The following is a 25,639-nucleotide window of genomic DNA, read 5'->3' as shown; positions in this document are numbered from 1 at the left end:
GTCTTGAAGTTGCTGGAAATTCACCCACTTAATGAAAACTGACCCGTGTGCCGTTAATGAGTCCACCAACACGTGTATTTAGAACGCCTGGAGCCAAGTGGTATGTAAAACGAACACAGGACACCTTCCTAGTGTCCCCAACTGATCAGATTGAGCACACGTCACCCCAAAGATCCCGAGAACAGCCAGACCACCATAACCACCTAGAGACCAGACGACATCCCCACATACCTTCCCACACCCGCCCGCCCTCTCAACTTCCCTTTAACAGGGGAGCTGGGAACCCCCAAAACGTCTCTAGATGAGAGTGTGTGAAGCCTGTCCCCTGCGCCTTAAACTTATTTAAACTTATTTCTATGTTTGTCAAGAGCCCCAGGGGGCCCGAGCCGCGGCTGCCTCGCCAGGGCTCCTTGGAGCTCCTCCAGGGACACCCAGAACCCCTCCAGCGGGGCTGCCCCTCCTCGTGCTCGGCATCCACTCTCCTTTTCTTCGGGCAGCATCCCCTCTTTCCTCTGGCTCCCCCCAGGCCTGAGAAGTCGGGGTACCTCCTCCCCAGATGCCACGCCCGGCTCTTGAGTGACAGGCGGTGTGAGCCACCAGGGGTGGGAGTCCAGGTCTCCCGCTGCGATGCTTCCCTGGGACGGCGAGCAGGAAAGCTGAGGGAGGCGAGGGCTTGGGAGTGCGAGAGTGAAAGCAGCCCACCCCAGGGAAGACAAGAGAGAGACGGGTCCTGACGCCACCATGTGAGCTCCCGGATCCAGCTGTACCTATGGCCCCGATACGGTGCCACAGTGGGTATTCTTTAACGTGTCCCAAAGGCCCAGGAGTCAAGGGCCTGGTGTCCAGCATGTCCTGCTGAGAGGGGTGGGACCCTGAAGAGATGGAGCCTTGTGGGAGGTCTTTAGGTCACTACTCCTGAACTTTCAGCATGAAGCCCCCTGCTCCCAGGCTAGTTAGGTTTTCTGCCACTTGTTTTAGCTAATACCCTCAGGCCCTGTCTCTCCAACAGGCCCAGGACATGCGAACCGACTGGGTCTCCTGACATTTTGTTTTTTGACCCATCAGATCTTTTGCTGGGTTGCAGACAAGACTTGCTGGATTGGGAGCTCATGGGCCCGTCCTTGGTAGGACAGCCAGTGCCTCTGCTCTGACCTGCTCTCAGGCAGCTCCTTGGTGAACACCACATATGGCTGAGGGAGCCGCCTGGTTTGGGCAGAGTGCCCACAGCAGGATGTTCTGGCTCAACTCAGGGCGAAGCAGCAGGCCTCGGGCACCGCCGCCCCTCAGGGATGCTCTTCAGTCTGGACATCTCTACTGGACTCCAAAAGGTCACCCTGCCTCCAGCGTGGGGCACAGGGCCAGAGGCAGCCACGATGACATAGAATGACCTCAGAGGACCGCAGTTGTCCTCAGGCAGGGGACTCTGGCAAGGATGGAGGTTCTCAACAGTGAAGCCAGAGAAAACGGGGCCTGAACAGAAGACCTGACGACTGGACCCAGGCACGTGGGAAACACGCTCAGGCTCCCCACGAGGGTAACTGGGTACACGGAAGCCATGCCCTGTGACAAGAGATCCGCAGGGGCCGGGACAGGGCTGGGAAGGCAGGTCGTGTTCAGTGCCACAGTTGGTCCCAAAGGCCCAGGAGTCAAGGGCCTGGTGTCCAGCATGCCCTGCTGGGAGGGGTGGGACCTTGACTAAATGGAGCCTCGTGGGAGGTCTTTAGGTCACAGGGGGTGCAGGGGACATTATGGGACCCCAGACCCCTGCTTGCCCTTCTGCTTCTTGGTCCTCCTATGAAGGGAGGGGATTGGCTCCACCACGGGCCTAAAAGCCACGGGTCTGCCCAGTCATGAACTGGAACCTGTAAGACTCAGCCTGAACAAACCTCTTCTCCTCATCTGCCGACTACATCAGGCATTTTGTTATAGTGACAGAGAGCTAACACATTCAGTTCTGAAAAACGTGAGTTTCAGATGCCCTTGAGGTAGCCACAGACCACAGCTGGCTCAGCTAGCACGTGGGCTCCCCAACTTCGTGTATTCATTTATCAGTCTCTCCAAAGACTAGAAAAAAAATAACATCCAAGATTTTTCAAAAACAGCACCCTTTGCAGTTGGAGAGAAGAAGTAACTTCTAACGTTCTGAAGCAGAGTAAGGTAACTACAGTCGACAACAATTGAACATTTCAAAGTAGGATTTCGCATTTTCCCAAAACACAGCAATGATAAATGTCTGAAGATAAGCTATGCCAATCACCCCAATCTGATCATTATGCACTTATGCATATCTTCATGCTCTATCACATAAATATTTTCCATGTGAGTCAGTTAAAAATAAACACAAGGGAAACACGCTAACAGACCAGGAGGTATGGTCTGGTCCCTTCCTACTCATCTAATTCCTTAGACCACACAGGGCCTACCTTAAAGCACCACAGCCACCTGACAGAACAAACGTATTTCCTACGTATGAAATGAACATGGTGCTTACCAAACGTGTCCAGTATGTCGGTGATGAGGACAAACTTGCTCGGGTAGAACCGAATCACACTCGTGTCTGAAAGCAGCTTTGAACACTAGAAAGAGAAAAGAAAATTCACTGTCTGACTTGGCTGGGACCCTCCAGGCCTGGAGGATGAATGACCTCTGCCAGCAGGTTCAGGTCTCTCCATGGCCAAACCCTGTGCAGCACTGGGGACGACGTGAGAAGCAAGACCGTTGTGTTTGACAAACGGCTGAGACTCTGCTCACGACTGACTCTCTTTAAGGAAGGTGCTGGAAAGCCAAGCTCCAGGAGAGCCCAGGGCCTCACAGTCTAGTCCCCAGCCTGGCACCCATCTCCTGGACCAGCCTGTCCCGATGGCTTCCGTGCATGGCTTCCTCTGGTTTATTTCAGCCTGGTTGGATTCCTATGAAGTGACCTCACAAGTAAATCTCTATGGCTCCTTCAACTATATGGATTACTTACATTCCACCCTGAGCGTCCCTCTAAAGGGGACCGTGACAAGCTTCACGAGCACGTTTCTTGGGTGCTGAGGACACTTCAGCTTGGACAATCCCTACATCCTCCCTGTGCCAAAGGGAAGGCCACAGCCACACAATGTGGCACCAACCACTCCAGGTTGAGTTGTCTTTTAAAATAAGAGGCAGGAGAGTTCTACCTTGAAAAACTGGATTTAATTCCCTGTCATTATGAATTCAAAAGTCAGCAAAAGTAATCAAGTAACTCCCCTGTATTTTATCATCCCAACAGTTAACCCTCAGAAAGACATGTCATTTAAAAATCAAAAAATTTTAGAGGGGCATGGGGCACATGCCTGTAATCCAGGGGATTCAGGAGGCTGACGTAGGAGGATCCCAAGGTTGAGGCCAGCTTGGGCAACTTAGTGAGGCCCAGTTTCAAAAAAGCCCAAAGGAGGGGGTACAGCACATGCCCAATAGGCATGATGCCCTGGGTTTAAACCTCAGCACTGTAACAAGAGAGGGCGACAGGCATTTTGCTTTGGCATTGTTACCCACTAAGCTGTCGGAGTCACCAACTTCTCCTTAGCATTATACACCTCAAAGCAAAAGACACCCTCCCACAGCCCAGACCCTCCTTAGTGGATGCAAGCTGGTAAACCAGCAGTGCCCACAGAGAGCAGGGCAGCTGCATGTCTACGGAACTCCACTTCCCGTCACCTCACTGACTGGGTCTCAGGTGCCCTTTCACAAGGGTTCCAAGTTAAACCACTGCCCTGGCGGATTCCAGCGCTGGGGGTGGGGCAGCTCTGAATCCTGGAGACTGTTTACGGCTCTTAGTTCCTAGGAACTGATGTGTCCCCAGTTCCTACCCAGAGCCAGGACTGCAGGGCGTACCCCAGAGTGGCTGCCCCAAGATTCACACAGAAACACAAGGACTCAGAATAAAAAAGACAATTTTTAAAAGAACAAACATTAAAAGACGTGATCCAGTTTCAAAGCTTACTATGATGCTACAGTTTGACAGCATCAAACTGGCAAAAGGACAATCGTATAAATGGTTGGAATTAAACACCGAGGCACAGACGCTAATGCCTGAATTTATGGCCAGCTGACTTGAACAAAGGTAACACCACCAGTCAACAGGGGGAGGAACCTTCCACGCACCAAAACACTGACTCTTAACACACATAACTCAGAATGATGGACCACAGACCTAAATCCAAGTGCTAACTACCTTCTAGAAGACAACATGGGAAAAGCCCTCACTACCTTTGATCAGGCAGAGTTCTAAGACCTGAGTCCAAGGGCATGAGTCAACATGAGAAAGTTCATGAGGTTTGTTAAAGCTGAAGCCTGCACTTGGAAAGACACCGTCATGAAGAGACAAGCCAGCCTGGAGTAGTCTCAGGCATGCCAACGTCACTGCCTGAGTGCAGTGGGGGCCCTAAGTCCACCTCACCCACCTTAAGAAGGCTGCAGTTGCCTGAAGTTACTAAGCTCGTTGTACGACTGCCCACCAAGGAAAAAAACACCTAATGACACATGACACATTGCTTAGCACAGGTCCCTGCTGTTAAGCAACAGACAACTGTACTCAAAGAACTTGCATCAAGAACCCATGAGGAGCAAAGGACGTAGGTCAGTGGTAGAGCACTTGCCTCACACACGAGGCCCTGGGTTCAGTCCCCAGCCCAATAAATAAACCAAAAGGAATACAGGGCAGGGGCATACCTGCCATCCCAGCAACTCAGAGGCTGAGGCAGGAGGACTGCGAGTTCAAGGCCAGCCTCAGCAACTTAATGAGGACTTGTCTGAAAATAAAAAATGTTTAAAAAAGGGCTGGGATGTAGCTCAGTGGTAAAGTGCGTCTGGGTTCGTCCACTTCCCAGTACCAAAGAAAAAAAGAGTACATGGGCTTAGTGGTAGAGCTTTTGTCTAGCACACACCATGCCCTGGGTTCCAGCCCTAGCACAAAAAAAAAAAAAAAAAGAGGGAAAAAAGGAATATATAATTATTACAACTCAACAAGATACCAGCTTTTAAAAGGGGCGGGCCATGAATAGGCATTTCACTCAAGAGGATATGCAAATAGCCAATAAGCACAAGAAACTCCACATCATTAATCTCAAGGCTTTGTAAATCAAAAGCACAAGGAGATATTTCAGACTACTAGGCTGCTTAGGCTAAACGGGTGGACCATGGTGGTGCTGGAGATGTGGGGGACCTAGGGCCCCTGGGCCCTGCTTATAGGAACGTAGATGGTGCTATTTTACTTAACAGTTGAACAGTTTCTTTCTCAACAAATTAAACTTACCATATGAGTCAGCAAGCCTATTCCCAGGAATTTACCTAAGAGAATGAAAACATAAGTTCAAAGACTCATGTGCAAACGTTCCTGGCAGTATTTTTCAACACCGGAGTGGAAACAATCCCAATGTCCATCAACTTGTCCATGGATACACAAAATGTGGGCATCCAGTCAATGGAGTAAAAAGCACAAAGTGCAGACGCATGCCACAAGACGAACGACTCTCAAAACCATCAAGCTAAACGAGAGCAGCCAGATGCAAAGGACTGGGTACCGACGGAGCCCTCATGTATGAATTGTCCAGGAAAAGCCGGTGAGGTCAGAACGCAGTCTGTGGGTTCCTGGGGCTGGGTATGGCAGCAGGGTTTGAATGCAAATAGGCCTGAGGGAATTGGGGACTAGGAAAATGCTCCAAAACCGGATCCTGTGCGACAGCTGCCCGACTCTAGACATCTACTGAAAATCACTGATTTTCACACTTAGAACAGGTGGACTTTTTCTTCCTGGGGTGCTGGGGTTGGAACCCAGGCCGAGTGCACACCGGGCAAGTGCTCTACTCCCAAGCTACATCGCCAGCCCTTAGGTGGACTTTGTGACCTGTAAAATATACTTTAAGCAAGTCGCCAGCTTCCCCACAGAAAAACCCTTGCAGCAGAAAAAGGAGACAGACTCCCCTCACCCATCCACGCTGTGCCCTCGGCGCACAGCATCGGCACTCTTAAGCAGATGTGGATGTAACCGGCACTCACCATGTCAACATGAGCTGAATCTCTTCCAGATGTCAAGCTCAGTTTCACGCCATCACAGAGAGACGCTGCTTATGAAAGCCCTTCTCAGCACAGAGCCGCTCACCTGTGAGTGGTGACCCCTCGTGGGCGGTGGGGGACCAGTGTCAGGGGTGTTTACTCATGAATTAAGGCCGGGTGCTGAAGAGCAACAGCCTGATGTGAAGCTGCAGGGACACACCCCTGCCACACGGAGCCCTCAACACTCCAAGGGCCCGGCAGAGGCCCCGGGCCTCCGAACCATCCTCACAAGAGGCAGGTAAGACAAGTGCCACGTTTTCAGTGTCAAGTGACAGTGAGGCCTGTACTCTCAACTAAATGGCTCTTAAAAGGGGCCCTTCAGAAATCATCAACTCTGCCCTGAGGACAGTGGCTTGTGAATGATCCCTCAGACGTGTACTTCTGGGCATGTTTTGCCAAGACAGGATGATCTTCAAAGTCAGAAACCAGAATAAGCTGCTTTCCTTCCAGGACCTGCCCTGTGACCAGGGGTTCTCACGGATTAGCAGATTCCCCAGCATGGAGGATTTAATGAGCACACTTCTAACAGTAGGGCACACTCCCATCACCGCACGACCACGCAGAGTGTCTTAAAAAGTCATGTATAGCCAGCACAGTGGCGCACGCCTATGATCCCAGGGGCTCAGGAAGCTGAGGCAGGAGGATCTCGAGTTCAAAACAAGCCTCAGCAAAAGTGAGGCACTAAGCAACTCAGTGAGACCCTGTCTCTAAACAAAATACAAAATAGGGCTGGGGATGTGGGCTCAGTGGTCGAGTGCCCCCATGTTCAATTCCGGGTACCCCCTCCCCACCAAAAAACTGCACATTATCAGAGACACACGCTCAATGATCACAAAGGTACCAAGCCAGCCCGATCAAGTAGACCTGAAAACAGTTGCTCAGTCTTTGGTGTGTGCGGGAGAAAGATGGTGGAGCAGATGGGAAGCGGAAGGAGGGGCAGGACAGAGACTGGCACACTCCAAGGCCATGGGTAGAGACTCCACTGTTGGCAAAGTGAAGGCTCATCTCCCTCCACAGACTAACCTGGCTCAAGCTTCAACAGCACCTAACATACAGGACAGGGGAGGCCAGAGCCCCAGACCAATGCCAGGCCCCAAGCAGGAGTGACTAAAGGGGAACGTCAGGTCCCACCCTGGACAGCTACTTCCACAGCAAGACCAGAGGGGCAAGAACACGGCTCCCAGGAGTACAATGCCAAGGCCGTGCAGGAGGGGATGGCGGCAGCTGCGCACAGAGGCCGTGAGGCGGGAACTGCAGTGGAGCCACACTGAGCCTGCCTTGGAGCCAAGACACCAGATGCAGGGCTCAAGACAACAGGTGACCACACACCAGAAGACGTTCTTGAAAAGAGGAGGAGGAACCCATCTCAACAGATGCCCAAATCCCAGACCTTGAAAACCTGAGCAAACAGGCAAACACGTCTCCCTGAGTTACAGTCCAGCCAAGGGACACACGGACATGGAGGGGACGGGACGCCAAAGGCAGGCTTTTAAAACCCGATGATTAAAATGATTAATGAGCTAAAATAAGACCTAAGGAATGAATTAAGGAATCAATTAAGAATAATTACAGGAGGCCACAGACCATTTCAGCAAAGAGATTCTGAAAAGAAATCAATTGGAAAGCCCGGGAATGAGGCACAGTGAATCAAATAAGAAATCCACTTGTGATATCAGCAGACTTCACTGCACAGAAAACAGAACCTGAGGCCTTAAGACAGGGCTTTGGGGCTACAACACTAAGTAAAGACAAATTAAAGACCATGATCAGAACACACACAAACACTGGGACATTAAGAGACCAAATTAATGTCAAAATTAACATTAAGAGTTAAGAGTCAGTGAGACAGAGGGTATAAAAATACAGGCTAGGGGCACTAGGAACCTATTCCAAACCTCAGGAATGAGATGGATATCCATGTACAGAAAATATTAAGCCCAAACAGACAAGATTCACAAGAATCTCGCCAATACACATCCATCATCAGAATGCCTAACAGAGAACAAGGATTGAATATCGAAAGCTTCAAGAGAAAAACATCAGGTCACAACTAGAGGAAGACTCAAGTTCATCCTGACTTCAACTCAAAGAGTCTAAAAGCCACCAAAGCTACCATTCAGAACTGAAGAGGAAATAAAAAGAATCCATGACCACTAAACTAGCCCTACAGAAGGTACTTAAACACTGCACAAAGAAGTCAAAAATCTTTAGTGTGAGCTGGGCATGGTGGCACATGCCTGTAATCCCAGCGGCTTCAGAGGCCGAGGCAGGAGGATCACAAGTTCAAAGCCAGCCTCAGCAAAAGCAAGGTGCTAAGCAACTCAGTGATGCCCTGTCTCTAAATAAAATACAAAATAGGGATGGGGAGGTAGCTCAGTGGTCAAGTGCCCCCAAGTTCAATCCCTGATACCCGCCCCTCCAAAAAATAATCTTTAGTGTATGGAAGTCATAAATATGTCAGAATAGTTGTACCAGGACTCACATACTGCATAACCCAAGGGGTACCATCTCTTCTGCAATCCAGCATCCAGGAGTGCTTCCTGGAATTGTACAGTGTACAACCTGTGCAGCTGCACATAGTGGCCCTGGGATTAATCATTTCATAAAAACACAGATTCATAATCATAGCCTTTCAAAGGAAGTATGTGAAAAAGATAAATAAATGAGGGCAAGACCCTGAAGTCTGGAGAAGTGGGAGGCACTAGACCTGACCTGAATGACGATCTTCAGGGCCTTCACTTTCTGGTCAGAGGCCCAGGCGTCCTTCAGTGACTGGTTGAGTTCCTCTATGCGGTTCACGTAATCCTGCTGAGTCAAGTTCAACAGCTCCTTTTGGGATCCCTGTGGGTGGAAGGCAAAGGGGTAGGCACAGAAAGAGGGAAAACTCTGTTTGACCACCACCTCCATTAGAAAAAACCGGGTACCAGCTGCGACCTGTAAACACCCCTCATGGCCCTACCAGGACTGACAGCTGTGCTTTGCAATCAAAGAGGCCCTTCGGGTTTTCTGCCCAGGAGTGGAGTGCAGGGGCCGAGGCAGGCCTTGGAGGCAGGCAGGGTCTGAGCTACACAGCTCCGTCTCTCAAGAATGGCATGATTCTGGGGACCATACCTCCTGAGCTCTGGTGAGTGGGACAGGACTCACCTCATTCCCCACCGACTGGGGCCGACATGGGCCAGGTGTGGTACTGAAGGCCGGGTGTACAAACATCTCTGCTCAGATGCTCAGGCACAAAGACAGTCTCCCTACACCACTAGGGTTTAAGATAAGTGCTTGCAGGGAACAGGGAGTCAGGCCCAGAGGTACACCTGTGTTCCCAGGTACTCGGGAGGCTGAGGCAGGATTCCCTGAGCTCAAGAGTTCAAGGGCTACACAGTGAGGCCCTGTTTCCAAAAAAAAAAAAAGTAAAGAACAAAGTGATGTGGACAAGCCCTCGTGGACCCCAGAGCCAGCTGGGCCTGGAAGTGGCCAACTCAAGGGGAGAGTGCTGGGGACAGGGAGTCCCTCAGCAAAAGCTGTGGGCACAAGAGCACACTGCCACCCCCACAGGTGACATGCCATGCAGGCAGATGTGTGGCCTGGTCCTCCACAGACACAGCAGTGCTCCTGGTCCCCAGCTGTCTTGGGGGGGCTAGTCTCACTGCTCCCAGGAGGGAGGGCACACGGATACACGTGACAGTGCAGGGCCACATGCTTCTCACACACATACTAGATTCCCCAGGAAAGAGCTCCTTCAAAGGGCCTCAGAGCAGAAGGCTCAGGAAATCTGGATGGATCCCAAGCGGTCATCTGAGCTATGAGGCAGAGGCTTCCCTGCCCCTCTGCAGTAAGCAGCTGTGTGATCGGCCTGGAGAATGAGCTACGAGCAGAATGGTCTGTGTTCCTTCTGGGCTTTGGCAGCGAGAAATTACCCCCTATTCAGCTCAGCTTGACAACCTTGGAAGCCAAATGTTGAGAAGCAGCGTCACAAGACAACGCGATGTCTGCCACCCACACAGGGCATGCACGGTGAGCCAGCAGGAAACCTTGGTTAGGTTAAACCACAGATACGGGCTTTCTCGTTACTGCAGCGAAACCCAGCCTTACCCTCACTTATCTATGCTGACCTGAGAGCCACCGGCAGCCACTGCTGCTGGGAGCAGAGAGAAGCAAGGACAAAAAAAGCCCAAGGGATCAGCAAGGAGCCCACAGAGCCAGGAGGCAGGGAGGACAGCGCTACAGTTCTGGGTGGCTCTGCAGGTGCCTGTGGGTTCAGGGTGCTGCCCCCACCTCCTGTGGGACAGCCCCATTTTCAGCTGGGTTAGCTCCGGCGACTTTCAGGTGCTAGACTCCAGCCCTCAGCAGTTTTCCTGGACCAGCAGAGGCTGCGACTCAATGGTCATTTCTGAACTAGGAAGAATCCGGGGCTCCTGGACTCTGCGGAGCACCCAGCAGCTGTCTCAGAGCCGGAGGACCCTGTATAGGATGGACATTACGCGTCCCTTCTTGCTCGAAAAGCCTCCCATTCAGCCCACACAGCTCTTCTTTATCCCCATTTCACTGGTGAACAAAGGCAGAGGTGAGGCAAGTGCCCAGGGCTGCCCTGTGGCCAGCGCTCCAGCCGTGGCCTCTGGGCTCAGGACCAGCAGCCACGCCAGCCAACATCTGCAGGGCTCACCGCGCTGGGCACTATCCTAAGCCCTTCAGAGACTCTGACCCGCTGAAGCCTTGCAACAGCAGCACAGGTGGGCGCTCCTCAGCCTTCCCACACCCTAGGGAGGTGGACCCAGGCACAGGGCAGCTAGGAGAGCTGTGCGAGCACCCAGAAGGAGCCAGTAGGGAGCAGGGATGCAAGACCAGGCAGGCTGGCTCAGGCTCCTGGTCTCTGTCACCATGCTGTGCTGCAGGGGACAAGCTCACCTGGGTCTGAGGGCCAGGAAGTAATGCTCACCTGTGAGCCAGGACAGGGAGGACTGTGGTCACCTGGCAGAGCATGCCCTGGTCAGTGCAGGAATGTGGGCCCTCAGCTGTTGGGGGGCTTTTCCAGAAGCTAGAAACCTGCATGTACCCATTAGCTTTACCCGTTTTTTTAAGAGCTGGCAAATGAGCCACATGCAGACCTATTACAAGATTCCTGAAAGCCACGTCCAGCCATCAGGGCGGCCATGTGTAAACTGCAAGCTGTGATCGCTGTACCGCACAAGGCCACTTCCTAGGAGGGGGCTCCAGGTGGTTTCTACTGTCAGGACTCATCCCCAGATGACCAGGATGGCTCAGGTATCACAAAAAGAAAAGACGCCTCCAGAAACCAGGCTGAGCCAGGCTCCCACACGCTCAGCCAACTGCACGGCTGGCACCTTTCCCTGGATTGAGCCAGGGTGCAGCTTGAGCCTAATCCAAGGGCAGCCACCGAGAAGGACCTCGCTAGGCAGGACGGAGAGCCCCCACCCTGTGCTCAACAGGGGATGCTCACCTCCTCGAAGTCATCCAGCTCCTCCAGGCGGGTCCGGACCTTCTCCGACATCGCAGACCCGGTGGCCCCAGCTCTGCCTAAACAGAACGCATCAGTCACAGAGGTGGCATTTCTCCTGCACCACAGCCACAAGAGAAGGCAGCCTCCTGCCACACCTCATCGTGAGTAAAGATGCCAGGAGGGACTGGGGCTCAGCGGCAGAGCGCTCACCTCGCACGGATGAGGCACTGGGTTTGATCCTCAGCACCACATAAAAATAGGTAGAATAAAGGTGTGTGTCCATCTACAACTAAAAAATTATTTTTAAAAATACCGGGAAGTGATTTCATCACAGAAAACAGATCTTGAAAGCAACTCCCATGGGGAGTCTTGAGTTCCATCAGAAACACTAGCAAGTAAAGTCGCCCTCTCTCATGGCCTGTTCCGCCGTCTGGAGCAGAGGACCTGCTAGGCCTACACCCATGGGGAACCACTGCCACGCGCTGCCCACAGGGAACGGCCTCAGGTCTGCCCAGAGGTGGCCCTGGGGCCTCAAAGCCCTTTCTGCAGGCAAACAGGACAAGCCGTCTCCTTCCAGGTCTGCCAGCATTTCCCACGTCAGCAGAGAGCTGTGGACAGAGAGGAAGGAAAGGACACCAGGCCAGCCACAGGGCAGGGGGATGGTCCAGCTGGTGGCTGCCCTCCAGGGCCCACCGCTTCAGAACCCCTTCCCCACCTTCAGGGGCTCCGCATCCTGTTCTGAGGTCCAGACGGCTCACACTAGCCCACAAACCACTATGGCTCAGACCTTGAAGGTCTCCCAAAGGCCGATGTGACTATGGCTGGTCCAGACCATGGGCAGAGGTGGGGCCTGGTCAGGCTGCTGGGGGTGCAAAAGGGATACTGGGACCCGGCCTCTCCCACCAGTGCTCCCACCACGATGCACCGGGCTGCCACAGGTCCAAAGCACCAGGGCCAAGTGGCACAGGCCGCAACCCCTAAACTGAAAAGCCAAAATAAACCTCCCCTCCTTTTGATTATGTACTTGGTCAGTGACAGGAAGGTGACCAGCAGACACACCTAACTCTCAGCTTCTTTAGTTCTAGGCACTGATGTCTCAGCTCTGGGCAGTCTGAGAGTCCTACATAAGCTGACGGCTCTTGATCATTTAACTACCAATAACTACCGATAGCGACTTCAGTGTTGAAGATTCCAAATAATTTGCCCATTTTAACCTTGTTTGTACCTTTTCCTTCATTCTGAAAAATACAAAAAGCATAAGCTTGTGTATTTAATAATAAAAAAAAATTGTAAGACCCTGGTAACCACCACCAGGCCATCTACTGTCTGGCTCTCGTTCACAGCGATTGGTCCCTGCAGGTCCCCGTGCTGTGGCACACAGCTGAGCTCATTTCCCCCGCTGTTCAGGGTTCTCCATTGTATAAAACACACTTTCTTTTTTCATTCTCTGGCTTGTGGAAGTGCGGACTGCTTCCTGTCTGGGGCTATTACAAACAGCTCTGCTTCGTCTCCTACAAGCCTGAATTCCTGCAGGGCAGAGCTCCTCAGACCTCTCCAGCCACCGCTTAAAGATGTGTCGAGGCAGATTCCAATCACCACTCTGAGGCAGGGCCTGTGACTCTTTCTAAAAAGCTCCTGGGTGATGTCATTGCTGCTGCTCATTGAGCCACAATTTAAGAAATGTGGAACCAGGGCAGGGTTGGGAAACTCCTGTAAAAGCCCAGTCCAAATATTTCAGGTTTTGAGAGTCACATACACTGTTGCAACTGCTCAACCTCATCCCTAGCACTGAAGCAGCTGTAGACAATCTGTTGACAAACTGACAGTGCTGTGGTCCAATGAGACTGACTTCATGACATCAGGCGTGGGCCAGACTGCCTGCAGGACGTAGTTTGCCAAGCCCCAAGGTGTGGAATCGCTGGATGCAGGGGCTGCCCTGTTGCCTCAGACCTTTCAGACTGCTCAACCACCAGCTATGCGACTGTGGGCCACAGGAACCCGTTTTCCACATTGTGGTTATCAGGGAAGCTCAAGATCAAACCACCAGCAGAGGTCATGCCTGCAGAGGGTCCATATTCTGCTTCACAGGTGGCGTCTTCTTGCTGGGCCTCTCATGGTGGAAGGGTGAACCGGCTCTCAGGCCTCTTTTATAAGGGCATGAATCCTCTTCATGAGGACTCCACCTTTGAGTCCCGAGTCTTCCCTGAAAGCCCGGCTCCCAACACCCTCGCCTCAGGGGTTGTGATTTCAACATGGGTTTCAGGGACACAAACGCCAGACCACAGCACCTATCTTCAGGTTTAACAAGCAGGCCGAAGCATCCTCAGCAGGTGGGAGAGCTCCTGCCGCCCCACACTCAGCCCTTTGCACTTGACCTGCCCGAGGCAGGTGTGATTTACTTTTTAGCCTGGGATAAAAGTTGCACCCATAAGGAAGGTGCTACAGGGGACAGATGATGGTGGAACATGAGGTTAAGAGACCAATTCTATAAGATGGGCCAACTGTGCTGACCCTCCCCCTCCAAGCTTTCTTTGCCCAAAGCAATCTGCCTGCAGCTCGGCCTGGCCCAGGTGGACAGGATGTCACATTTCTCCGCCAAGGGGGGGGGGGGGGCCGCAAAGGTCAGGTAGTGTAGGTAATGAATGATGGGGGTCGAGAGAGGATGAGGATCAGTTATCAAACAGAAGCCAAGGGTCGTGCTCTTGAGCACTCTGGGTTTCTAACAACCTCTGGGTCCCTGCCCTTGGTCATGTATTTGGGGAAGAAAGACAAGACAATAATTAAGGAGAGCGGTTCTGGGGTTTGTAAGAGCAAAACACACCCCTCCTGCAGACTCCCAACTTTGGGGCGCCTTCTCTCAGAGAAGTCTGCCTTTTCTTAAATAAAACTTGCTTTCAATGCTTGCCTCAGCCTTTCTGGGGCGTTTAATCTTCAACACTAGGAATAAGGACCCGTTCCAGACTGCTATCAGCCCCCTCTCCATTTCTCCCGCAATGTCCCAGCCTGCAGAGTTGGGGTGGGGGATTACACCTGGCAGGTCAACGATCTGCATGTGACCCCGGCTGTGCTCCTCTGTGCCAGCAACGTAGGGCAACTTCAGAAAAGGAAGCCCGTGTCCCATCCTGCAGGTGCAGTCAGCAGCAGGGCCAGGGTCTGCCTGGACACACAGATTCCTCAGGGTTCCTGCCACACAGACCCTCAGGACACCCTGGTCCAGAGACTGTGACCAAGTCTCAGCAGAGAAAACTGCTGTGTTTAGGGACCAGAGGCTGCCAAGACAGAGTGGGCAACCCTGCACCAGCACAGCTGCGGTTTCACCAGGGACAAAGCCTTAGGGCAAAGGAACTGTGTCCACAGCAGTCCCCTGCATCTCTTAAAAAACAGGAAGCTCATCTCTTACTCCCAGGAACCACCTTGTATCTTTGTTCTGCTCCGAGTGTTTCAGCTCTGTATCTATAAGCAATCTTAGAGCTTTCAATGGAATTAAGCATCAGGACCGTTTAATACAAACTTTTCACTTGTAAAGTTATATTAAAGGTGGTGGCAGAATTTTCCCATAAAAACAAAAAACTTGTCTTACCTTTTTCAGATCCCATAAAAAGATTCTGCAGAGACAAAAAATTCATTAATAGTTTTAAAATCTAGGGCAATACAGCCACTTACCTGTTCAGATGGAAGTATGTATTCAAAGAAGGAAAACAAGATTCAAGTTCCTACTCAATTCAGGGCTCTCAATAATTAAGGAGAGGGGCTCTGGGGTCTATAAAAGAGCAAGACACACCCCCTTCCATGTGTCAGCATGAGCCAACATCCAAATTTTTGATATGACAGCAGCCACAACAGAACTATTTTTAACTTCTCTACTCAGGGTTTCCCACCCCCTACACTGCCGTCACTTGGGGCTGGATAATTCTTAAGTGACGGCTATCCTGTGCACTGTGGGACATCCTATAGCAGCTCTGGCCCTTACCCATCAGATGTAAGGAGCACCCCTGTACCTCTGACCACCAAAATGTCTAATTTCCAATGACCCCAGTGGGATAAAATCACTCCAGGTTGAGAATCACTGGTCTGCATTAACTGTGCATCCAGAAAAAAAAATTTTTTTAAGTAGTCCAGCGATTCTGTCCTTCTGCTTGAGATACCATGGGGAGGAGGCGGGGCCCTGTGGTACAGCCTTCCACTGCCCACTGGGCTCGCCTCCCTCCCTGGTCAACTGTCAGGCGCAGGCCACCTTCCCAGCACCCCTTTGCGTTCCTGCACTGTCCATGGCCACCTTCAAGACAACATGGACGGAGGGCTGTGAGGGACTCGCGCAGCCTCCAACGGGAGGTGCACCTCTTCCCTTCACCTTGACCATGAGACACACGACGTACAGCAGAGCAGCAAGATGGAGCCTGACGACCTGGAGCTGCCACGCCAGCCCCAGTGACCCACCCCTGGTCTTTCAGTGAGAGGAGCATGCGTCTCTCTTGGTGACAGTGTTTGGGAAGACCCTGGTTATACCTACTGGACGGAACCTTAACTGCCACAGACACTCACCCGCTGGCCTGGTAGCTCTTGCCCTGCCGAGAGCAGCCTGCCAAGTGCAGGGGAGCTCTAGGTCCACACGCCCCCAGCCGGCCCAAGAAACAGCGCTCGGCTCTGGGCGAAAACCTAGCCGTGGGCCGAAGGCCCTGCAGGGACGGGCGCTCTCCTCGCTTCACGCCTCAGCTCCCCAAAGGCTCTGCAGTTCCATTCTTTTTGGAAACTGTCACATCCCTGGTTTGACATTTTTTTTAAAGTCACATAGCACATTTTCCCGGACTAACACTGACATAAGGGAAACTTTGAGAGCCCAGAATTGGGGCAACCTAAAGAAAAAATCACAACATCTCGGTACTCACAATGGACAGCTTTTCCGTGGTCGTGTACCGAGCGAGGATCTCTCCCCGCTTGTTGGCCCATGGCTCAAAATCCGATCCTACGACCAAGTTCTCATCTTTGTCGCGTTTCTTTCTGGAGCTGTCCTAAGGAAGAGCAACACAACTTCTTCAGCAGCAGTATCGTTCTGATCTTTAAAACTAAGTTTAAGTAGAAGGTTGTAGTTCCCTACTGCACAATAAGTCAGATCCGTCTAAAGGCTGACCATGCTCTGCATCCACCATGGGGTCAGAACCCAGGGCCTCGAGCATGCTAGGCAAGTGCTCTACCACCAGGCAGCCCTTGTTTTAATGAGACCGGGCCTTGCTAAATTACTTAGGGCCTCACCAAGTTGTCCAGGTTGGCCTTACACTTGTGATCCTCCTGCCTCAGCCTCCAAAGTTGCTGGGATTAGAGGGTACGCCACTATTTACTACCAAAGGTTTACTATAATGAAAATATTTCATCACAAATGGCCAAAATATATATTTTCAAAGGCTGAAATGCGTTAGGAATCAAGGAAGCCTATTGAAAAGATGGCCGAGTTAATACAATAACTAACATCCAGGCTACAAGAAGCAAACTGCTAGGGAGGACACTCTGGTGGCAGCCACCAGAAACTCACACACACACTGCCTTCACCCAGTGATGAGCTTCTGGGACACTCTCCTGCAGAGTGCACAGGACACACGTAAGAAACCCAATGCATATCGTTTATGCCAGTAAAACCCAAAACAGCCCAGGAATGAGGAGTCAAGCATGTCATACGTGTCCTCAGAGCTCAACCCATCAGAGGAAAACATCTCCAAGGCATGCTGTCGAGTTAAAAAAAAAAAAAAAAATTTAAACCGTTTTCAGCAGGCTTTTTGTTTAAAAAAAAAAAAAAAGAGATAAATGTATGAAATGCAGGAAGGAACATGGCTGAAAGCATGGATTCTGCAGCCAACCAGCCAGGCTTAAATCCCCGCGTAGAGTGATTTAGCATCACTCCCCTGCCACGTCTGACTTGGTAAGTGAGGGTTGAGACACCTCTCACAAGGTGAGGGAGCTGAACACAAAATGCTCTCAGAAAGATGCCTGCCAAGGCTGGGGCTGTGGCTCAGTGGGAGAGCGCTTGCCTAGCATGCGCGAAGCACTGAGTTTATTCCCCAGCACCACATAAAAAACAATAAACAAAATAAAGGTATTGTGTCCATCGACTAAAAATATTTAAAAAAAAAAAAAAGAAAAAGGAAAGAAAGATGCCTGCCATGCGTTATGCTGACACTATTATTATTCATAAACGAATAGGCATGGAAACACTCAGAGACCACTTCTCATGGTCTGAGAAGTCAGAAAGCTATGGAAAAAATATGTAGTACGCTGCTGCACCCCCAGGGTGGAGAACAGAGCAAGGGGGGTCCACAGGGCTCCATCTGTAGCCTTGGACTCTTACCTCGAAAACTAGCAAGTTATTAATGTAATTATGCAAAAAGAATTATCAACATGAAATTAGGGCTGACAGTGTAGATCAATGGCAGAGGACCGGCCTAGCACACAGGAGGCCCTGGGTTTGAACCCCAGCACCACAAAGCAAAGATACAACAATAAGTCAAAAAGACTCCCCTCCTCTCTACTGGCCTCTCTCGGCCAAGGTCCTCCACTTTAAGCAGACCTCGCCGACACCTGGAGGAGAACCCGACTGTGCCCCACATGTTGATTTCTGCAACTTACAAACAAGGCACAGAGCCACCCACCCCTGCAGACCAGACCCAGAGCCAGCGACTGTCACCACAGCATGTTACCGTTGCTGCTGCCATGGCTGCAGGGTCAGCAGTGGCTGCAAACAAGGAGAGGGGGTCGGTCCCATCGAGGACACTGCTCAGCGGGTCCACCACGGAGCTGGAGGAGGACGACGACGTGGAAGAGGTGCTTCCTTTCCGGTTCACCTTCTTTGTCTTTGATTCTGTGACCTGTGGGGAACATGCATGGTGCTGCCATAGGGGTCCCCCTGCCCTTGCCCAGGGGACACGCTGGGGCTCCTCTCATTCTGGATGCTGGCCTGACAGTTCCTGGCTGCAAGGGCTTATGGGTACCAGGCTGCAGGAGAAGGGTTTCATCTAAGGTGACCCAAAATAAAACACAGCCCAGCACCAAGAGCAAGCTAAGCTCGCTGGCCAATCAGAAGCCACTCACTGCCTTCTATCTGTAGACTAATCAGAAAAGACCCACCAGCCTCCACAGGAAACCACCACTAAACCCCGCCCACCGGTACCTCGCTAACCAATCAGAAGCCACAACTGCCTTCCACCTGGAGACCACCAATCAGAAACAGCCCACCAGCCTCCGCAGAAAACCTCCACTCCAATCAAATGACTCCCGGCTCTGGCTTCGGAAGACCCCTGTTTCCCCAGTATGCACCCTTGCTTAAGTCTCAAACTAGTTCAAACTTTTACTCATCAGCTTTATCTTTTAATGGAAGGGAACAACTGGGCCGGAGCCACTATGATGTAGAAGGTGACAATACCAGGCCAGGTCTCCGCCCCTGGTTCCTGATGCAGAGTCCCTATCCCCTGGGGATTCCTAGCTGACATGAGTGTCTCTCTCTCTAATGAAGAGACTCTGGGTGGCTCCTGGACAGAAGCTGGTCACCTGGGAAGGCAGAAGCTGGGAACTTGCAGCCCCACCCTCCCCGAGGGATAGGGGTGGGGCGCAGTAGATAACCTTGCCTGCTGTCAAAGCTACCTAAAAACTCCTCAAAGAAGGGGTTTGCACGTAGGCACCTCGAGGGGCTGGCGGATGGCCCGAGCTCTGCCGCCTCCCCCAACCTCACCCTGCACACCCCTTCCTCTGGCTGATCATCAGCATCCTCTAGCGTCCTTTAGGATAAACCAGGACACCTCAGTGAAGAGCTTCCCCGAGTGCTGGGGACCATCCTAGCAAGTAATGGAACCCAAGGAGGGCATAAGGGAACCCCAATTCGTAGGTTGGGGCTGGTGTCTGCAGTGGGGGCAACCTCAAGAGGCTGAGCCCTTCCGTGTGGAGAAGGCTCAGACTTGATCCTCTCCAGGGATAAGCGTGGCCTGTACAGCCTTGTTACTCAGTGTTGAAACCACTGCCCAGAGCTTAGGGTAGACCTAGACCTCAGCTCCGCCACCCCAGACCCACTGCACCTGAACCTGCACTTTTAACAAGACCTGATTATCAGGCCTTCTGCCCGGCAGCCAGGGTCCAGGGTGCACGAAGGTGGGGAAGAGATGCTCAATACAAAACTGTCCTGGACAGGTACAGACATTTTCATTGTCACCACTCCCTAAAGGACACGGCATTAACAGCAGTCTACACAGCATGTTCCCCGCAGTAGGTATTCTAAGTACTTCCAGAGGGGAAGGAGGATGGCACAGTTACATGCAAATATTACCTGTCGCCTGTTACCTAACGGCTGTGGGCATGGGGCATTTTGATATGCACGGGGTCCTGGAGCCAAGCCTCCAAAGGTGCGAGGGACACCTGTACTAGCTGATAACAGGCTCACCACCCACTTACCATCATCTTCTTCACTAAACTACCCAGAACAGCATGCACCACTGGCAACTAGAGTGATTCTAATGTTCCAAGTAGGTGTTAAGAAGCCAGGTCGGACACATCCATGCCAGGGACAGTCATCCCCTCCCCAGGAAGATCTCCCCAACGTGAGGAGGGGGTGCAAACAAGGGAGCAAGGTCAGTCACAAGAAAAAATGTTGACTCAAATAAGCAAAAGTAGTTGCCATAGCAAACCAGAAAATATTCCTGTAATTCCATGAAAACGACCCAGCAGTAAGCCTATGATTCCCTGGATCCAGACACCCTTCGGATAGCCTCCTGGGCAAGACTCACGGTTATGGGTTTCAGCGGGTGGTAGTCCCCAAACTCCAAGGGCACGGCCTCCAGCCGGCAGGATGCAAATTCAGCCTTGTAGTTCCTGCTCCTGGAACACCTGGCAAGGCAAGCAGACAGGAGGCTGAGCCGGCCTGGGACACGGGCAGCCTCCCGGGACGGCCCACTGGTGGAGCTTATAGCAGAATAAACTGCCAGAGACCAACACGAAACACCAGATTTAAACAAATTTGGTGTTTTTTTCTTTTAATCCATTTGAAGGTAGAAGAGCTACCAAGGCCTCCTGGACTTGGGAGGCCAGACCCAGAATGAAGGGCTACTCCTGATGGAGCCAGCTTCCCAGGCCAGCTTCTCCACATTTTGAATTCTAGGCACAGGCCACCAAAGTGCCCGAAGGAAGCCTCGTGGGGCCAGAGAGAGCTGGGCTGGGGCTCATGTTTTCAGACAGCCAGGGCGTGGAGGAGCGCCAGGAGAGGCGTCCAGAGAAGAAAGAGGAATCTGGCGCATGCCACCCTGCAGAGCACTCAGAGGGCGAAGCTGGACAGAGGGAAAGGAAGCCGGGACAGAGGGAAAGGAAGCCGGGACAGAGCTGTCATCAGCTCAGGACAGCTGGGAAACAAAGGGGGAGGGAGAGCCAACTCAGTATGGAGGGAGGATAGAAAGTGAAGAACCCAGGACACAGGGGACATGGAGAAAAGGCCCCGCTGCAGAGCAGGCTCCCAGGGTGGAGGAGATGGGCAGCCGCAGGATTCCAAGGGGTGACAGCCGAGACTCCCCCTCCAAGAGGACCTCCCCCAACATCCAACTACTGGGCCTGCCCCCAGCAAGACCCCAGGAGGCACCTTGGCCAAAGCCCCTCCTGAAACTCCTCCATACGATTCCCCACTAGCTACCCAGGGCCGCTCTCCCAGTTCATGGAGCTGAGCCCCATGTCCCCCCTACTGCAACGGCCCCCTAAATACAGCCTACCTTATGGCTTTTAACAAGCATCACAAAACACTGTCTTTAACAAAGGATATGGGCACTTCCAACTTGTAAATATCCCCTCCCAGAAAAAAAAAAAAAAAAGTTTATCTGGGCACAAGAAACAATTCTGCCCCTTCCCCAACCTCCCTTCAGGGAAAAGGGAGACTCAAAGGGCCTTCCACCCCTCCCCAGAGTCGTGACTCCATTAACACTCGAAGGAGACACTGACACCCAAACCTTCACCCACATGCCCAACCACCACAAATGCCAAGGCACAGCCTGTGGGGGGGGGGGGGGGGGTTATTTCCATTCCTTTCAAAATAAATTTGGCTTCAAGAGCAAAGGAGGAGGAAGACTTGTGATGGACACTCGACTTTTATTAAGAGAAAATGCCAACCATGATGATACATGGCCTCCTCGTCCCCGTGCATCAGTTACAAAACTCATCTTCCAAACACTGAATGACAACACTATGGAAGAGCCTAACCAGCTCCCGTCCAACTGAGGATAGATCAGTCCCTTCTTGATTTACGACAAATAAAAAAAAAAAAAAAAAAAACCCAAAGGATAAACACATTTCAGTAATACTCATTACCATGAAGATGGAATTTAAAACATCAAATTATACTTTTCCTCTTTTCAAATCACTCTCAACTTTATTAGCTGTCAAGGAAAACAGAATTTTGAAAAACTAATGAGCAGAAAATGTAGTACAACTGGAAATTAGGTTGCAAATGTGTTTCCTGTTCCTATCAGAACTGACAGACAACTGGGAAGGGTCAACACGCCACGACTCCACCTGCGACCCGTAAGAGTTCTCATTTATCATACGCAGGGTTCGGGGCCAAGCCTTTTACCTCCACTCCCTTTAATCAGCTCTATCTGATGGATGGTGATCACTACCATTTTTCCGAAGATGGGGCTGTTCAGTGTTGGAAATTTGTCAAAGCTGACAGCAGCAAGTAACAGAGTCAATAGTTCTACAGATTATAAGTCATCTCAAAACCTTAGAAATAAAGCATCTGTCAGCCAGGCATTGTGGCCCACTCCTGTAATCCAAGGGACTCAGGAGGATGAGATAAGAAGATCACACGTTGGAGGCCAGTCTCAGCAATAGTGAGATCCTGCCTTAAAAAAAAAAAAAAAAAGTATAGCCAATTGTCTACTTAACAGAATCAAGCTTTGAAATGATATTTTTTAAAAGTTGGGACATGAGTGGAAAAAACTACTTCCAGAAATAATTTTTTTTTAAACAAAAGTCTTCCTTGTCTGAAAATCCCTAGGCAACTACAATTTGAATTTCAACCACTTCCATTATTTCCTCAAATTTGCTGCAGTCCTCTGCCTTTCCTGTGGTTTGAGACTGGAAGTGGTGTTTTCTTTCATCTGGGGGTCCCTGGCAAAGCTGACAGCGACCTCTAGTGGACATTTTCTCAAAACCGCTTCACTCTTCCTTTTCCTCCAGACCCAGCTGATGGCCCTGGTTTTGGGAAACACACACACACACACACACACCATGAACCAAAGATCCAGTGCCTGAAGGGCTCCTGGGCTCCTTGGCAGCTGCCACAGAAAAAAAGTCCAACACTTCATCCCTGGGTTATTCAAAGTGTGGCTCTCAGGTCACTAGCAAGGGCAACCCATCACTTGTGGAGTGTTGCAATACCCTAGGACCACAGCATCAGGACCTGCATGGTAGCAAAATCAGGTGGCTCCAATGCACATTAAGGTAACAACTCCCTACATGAAAATTGTTTATATTTGATGATATACACAGAAGATTGAGCATGAATTACCAAATTAATCTCCTTTTAGTAGAAATACCAAAATTCACTAAAGGGTTCTTGCCAGCTATTTCAATTCAAGTATTTAGAGACTAATCACATAATCTGACCACATGGCCTTTCCTCACACAACCTCCAAAACTCTGAAAATGTTGTAGAAATCCTGGCTCCATGGGGTGGTACTTTCCAATGTGTTACCACCAGATGATTAAGTAGGAAATGAGACCAGGGATGCATGGGATATCTCATCTCTTGGTCCGGGCCAAAAATTAAGATGTGGGTGAAAAGGCGTTCTAGGGGAGATCCAGGACAGTGTATGGGACTTGGGGAGCCCTATAATCTACAAACAGCCCAGGAGTTAGACTTGAGGCCCAACTGGCAATGATGATCATGATCTCCAGCCTCCAAACCTCAGCTCACCTGTGGGCTGCGTTCTCAATCCCCGAGCCTCCATCTCCTCACCTGAGGAATGGCGTTAGGAATTAAATGAGATGCTACGTGTGAAGCACTTCACCCAATGTCTGGCACAAAATAGGGCTTGATAAACATCAGCTGAAAGCACCCTCTACACAAAGATCTAGCACAGCTGTTCCTAACAGTACCTGAGTAGCATGTGACCAAAGGCCTCCCAGGGTTCCTTGTTGGCTCATCAATGCTACTGAGCCCTTAAAGCTGCTGTTCTGGGCACCCAGGACAGAGTCCCTTTAAATGGCCAAAAGTTAGTGAGGAAACTGACCTTGGAACAGGCACCAACACACCGAGAAGCCAGATTAGGAACCAGGGAGAACCTAGGTGCTTAAGGGTCATGGTATCCTCGCATTTTAAAACAAACTCCAAAATTTAGTACAACTGCACTGGGATGCAGGGGAAGACAGTCCTCCCAGAGCTCATACCAGAATCCAGAGAAGTTCAATGAAATCAGGAGTTTCTCGAACTTGGGGCGCTGTCTTACCGATTTCCCCCAAGTGTGCTCGGTCTCTTGGCCAGGCCAGCCTCCCTAGGTCAAAAGGGACCCCAGGCGAGGGGGACCAGGGCATCCAGCACCGATTAGTGTGCCTCGGAGGTCACAGGTGACGAACAAGGAGCAGTCAACTGCTTCACAAGCATAAACCCAGGGTGCATCGGGTGACTTCTAAGGTGTTGGGCTGCACCTTTTTTCACTTGCTGGCTCTGGCTCGTTCATCATCCCATGTAAGCTACTTCCCACCATTTGCAGAGAGATCAGATTATGTCCCTTCTGAGCAACTGCAAGAGAGGTCTGCCGTCGCCAAATAATCCCCTTGTCCCCATCACAACCTGTGCGAGTTCCTCACGCACACCAGTCACCTGCTGGGGCCTGACGGTCCCGTCACCCCACACGCCTGTCGCGTGATGAGCTCCAATGCATCCTGCAAGACCCAGTTTAAAGCAACTCCTCCGTGAAGCCAACGCCAGAAGGCGTGAGTCGCTGCCGCCTCGGGGTCTCGTCCCAACGCCTGCCGAACAGCTCGGGCGTGGGCAGCACCCCACCGCCGTCCCCTCAGACCAAGGGGCAGCACGGACGGGCGGCGCGGGGCTCTCCCAGGTGAACGCGCAGCTCTGGCCGCAGCCAGGCCGCCGAGTCTCCCCGACCCCACGGGCCGGGAACCAATGCCCGCCTCTCCCGGGAAAGTCGGGGTGTGGAAACCCGCGGCCCCCCTGGGGAATGCACGGAGGACCCTGCGGGCGGCGGAGAGCCAGCAGCCGGGACGACTCGGGGAGGGCTGTCCACACTCGCAGAGACAGACGCCCCGAGACGCCAGGAGACAGCCCCTCTCAGAAGCCCACACGCCACCTCTTCCTTACCACGGAAAGACGGCCATCTTCCTAGTCACATGACCGCTCTTCTGGGGCCGCCAGCCCTTTTTCTAGCATTCGGACGCCGCCACGCCCCTCTCTGGCCGCCATGATTGTGAGGGGCAGCTGTTTGCTCCGCCTCCCCCAGGCGGCGCCTCCTGATGACGCCAGGATGAGGCGGGGCCGACGCAGTCCAGCGGAGCCCACGTTCGGGCTTTCCGCTGCCGCCATGATTGTGAAGGGCACAGGCCACCAAGTAGAACCCACGATGCTAAGACCAGATCGCGGCTCCTGCTGGCGCCGCGATTATGAGGGGTAGAGGTGGCTACGTGGAATCCAGGCTGCTTCTCTGTCAACGCCGTTGAAAGGGATAGCTGTCGCTCCAGAGGCCGGGATGCGCGTTCCTCCAGCGCCATGATTACTAAGGGCATGAGCCGCAGACGCGGTGATCGTGAGCGGCAGGCCCCCGGATTTGGAGTGGCAGCTGGCTGCTCTACTGGGTCCTGTCGCCAGCCCACTGTCGCCCTGACGGGGCGGGGCTCGTAGAGCTAGGCGCGAACCACGGCTGCGGATTGCAGCAGAGTCCCCGCGGTCGGCCTGCACCCACCTGGCGGCTGCCCGGGACTTGGGGGAAGCTGGCACTTCAGCACCGTGACCAGGAGCCTCGGCGTTTGAGCGCTGCCCGGAGCCCAGCGACCGACCAACTGGTGCGTCCCTGCGACTAAACCTACAAGGCAGGTTAGGGCCGCTCCGCCCCCCCCGCCCCCCCCCCGGGCGAAGCTGAA

General features: G+C 52.1%; 1 protein-coding gene across 2 annotated transcripts in view; it reads right to left on the bottom strand.

Moving 5' to 3' along the window:
* Nucleotides 1–24,958, bottom strand: part of Vps35l (VPS35 endosomal protein sorting factor like) — a 100,484-nt gene extending 75,526 nt beyond the window's left edge. For both annotated transcript variants that reach the window (XM_027940760.2, XM_027940761.2), the window contains exons 1-8: nt 24,864–24,958; nt 20,290–20,389; nt 18,217–18,384; nt 16,417–16,539; nt 15,111–15,135; nt 11,531–11,607; nt 8,791–8,919; nt 2,492–2,576 (exon numbers count right to left, since the gene is read on the bottom strand). In XM_027940760.2, coding sequence (XP_027796561.2) covers nt 2,492–2,576; nt 8,791–8,919; nt 11,531–11,607; nt 15,111–15,135; nt 16,417–16,539; nt 18,217–18,384; nt 20,290–20,389; nt 24,864–24,880 — 724 coding nt within the window. In that variant the 5' untranslated portion in view covers nt 24,881–24,958. The remainder of the gene's footprint in view (nt 1–2,491; nt 2,577–8,790; nt 8,920–11,530; nt 11,608–15,110; nt 15,136–16,416; nt 16,540–18,216; nt 18,385–20,289; nt 20,390–24,863) is intronic.
* Nucleotides 24,959–25,639: the final 681 nt, after the last annotated feature.

Source organism: Marmota flaviventris, chromosome 19 (assembly GCF_047511675.1).
Source record: "Marmota flaviventris isolate mMarFla1 chromosome 19, mMarFla1.hap1, whole genome shotgun sequence".
NCBI classification, from domain to species: Eukaryota; Metazoa; Chordata; class Mammalia; order Rodentia; family Sciuridae; genus Marmota; species Marmota flaviventris.
This window is presented reverse-complemented; position numbering and strand designations above follow the sequence as displayed.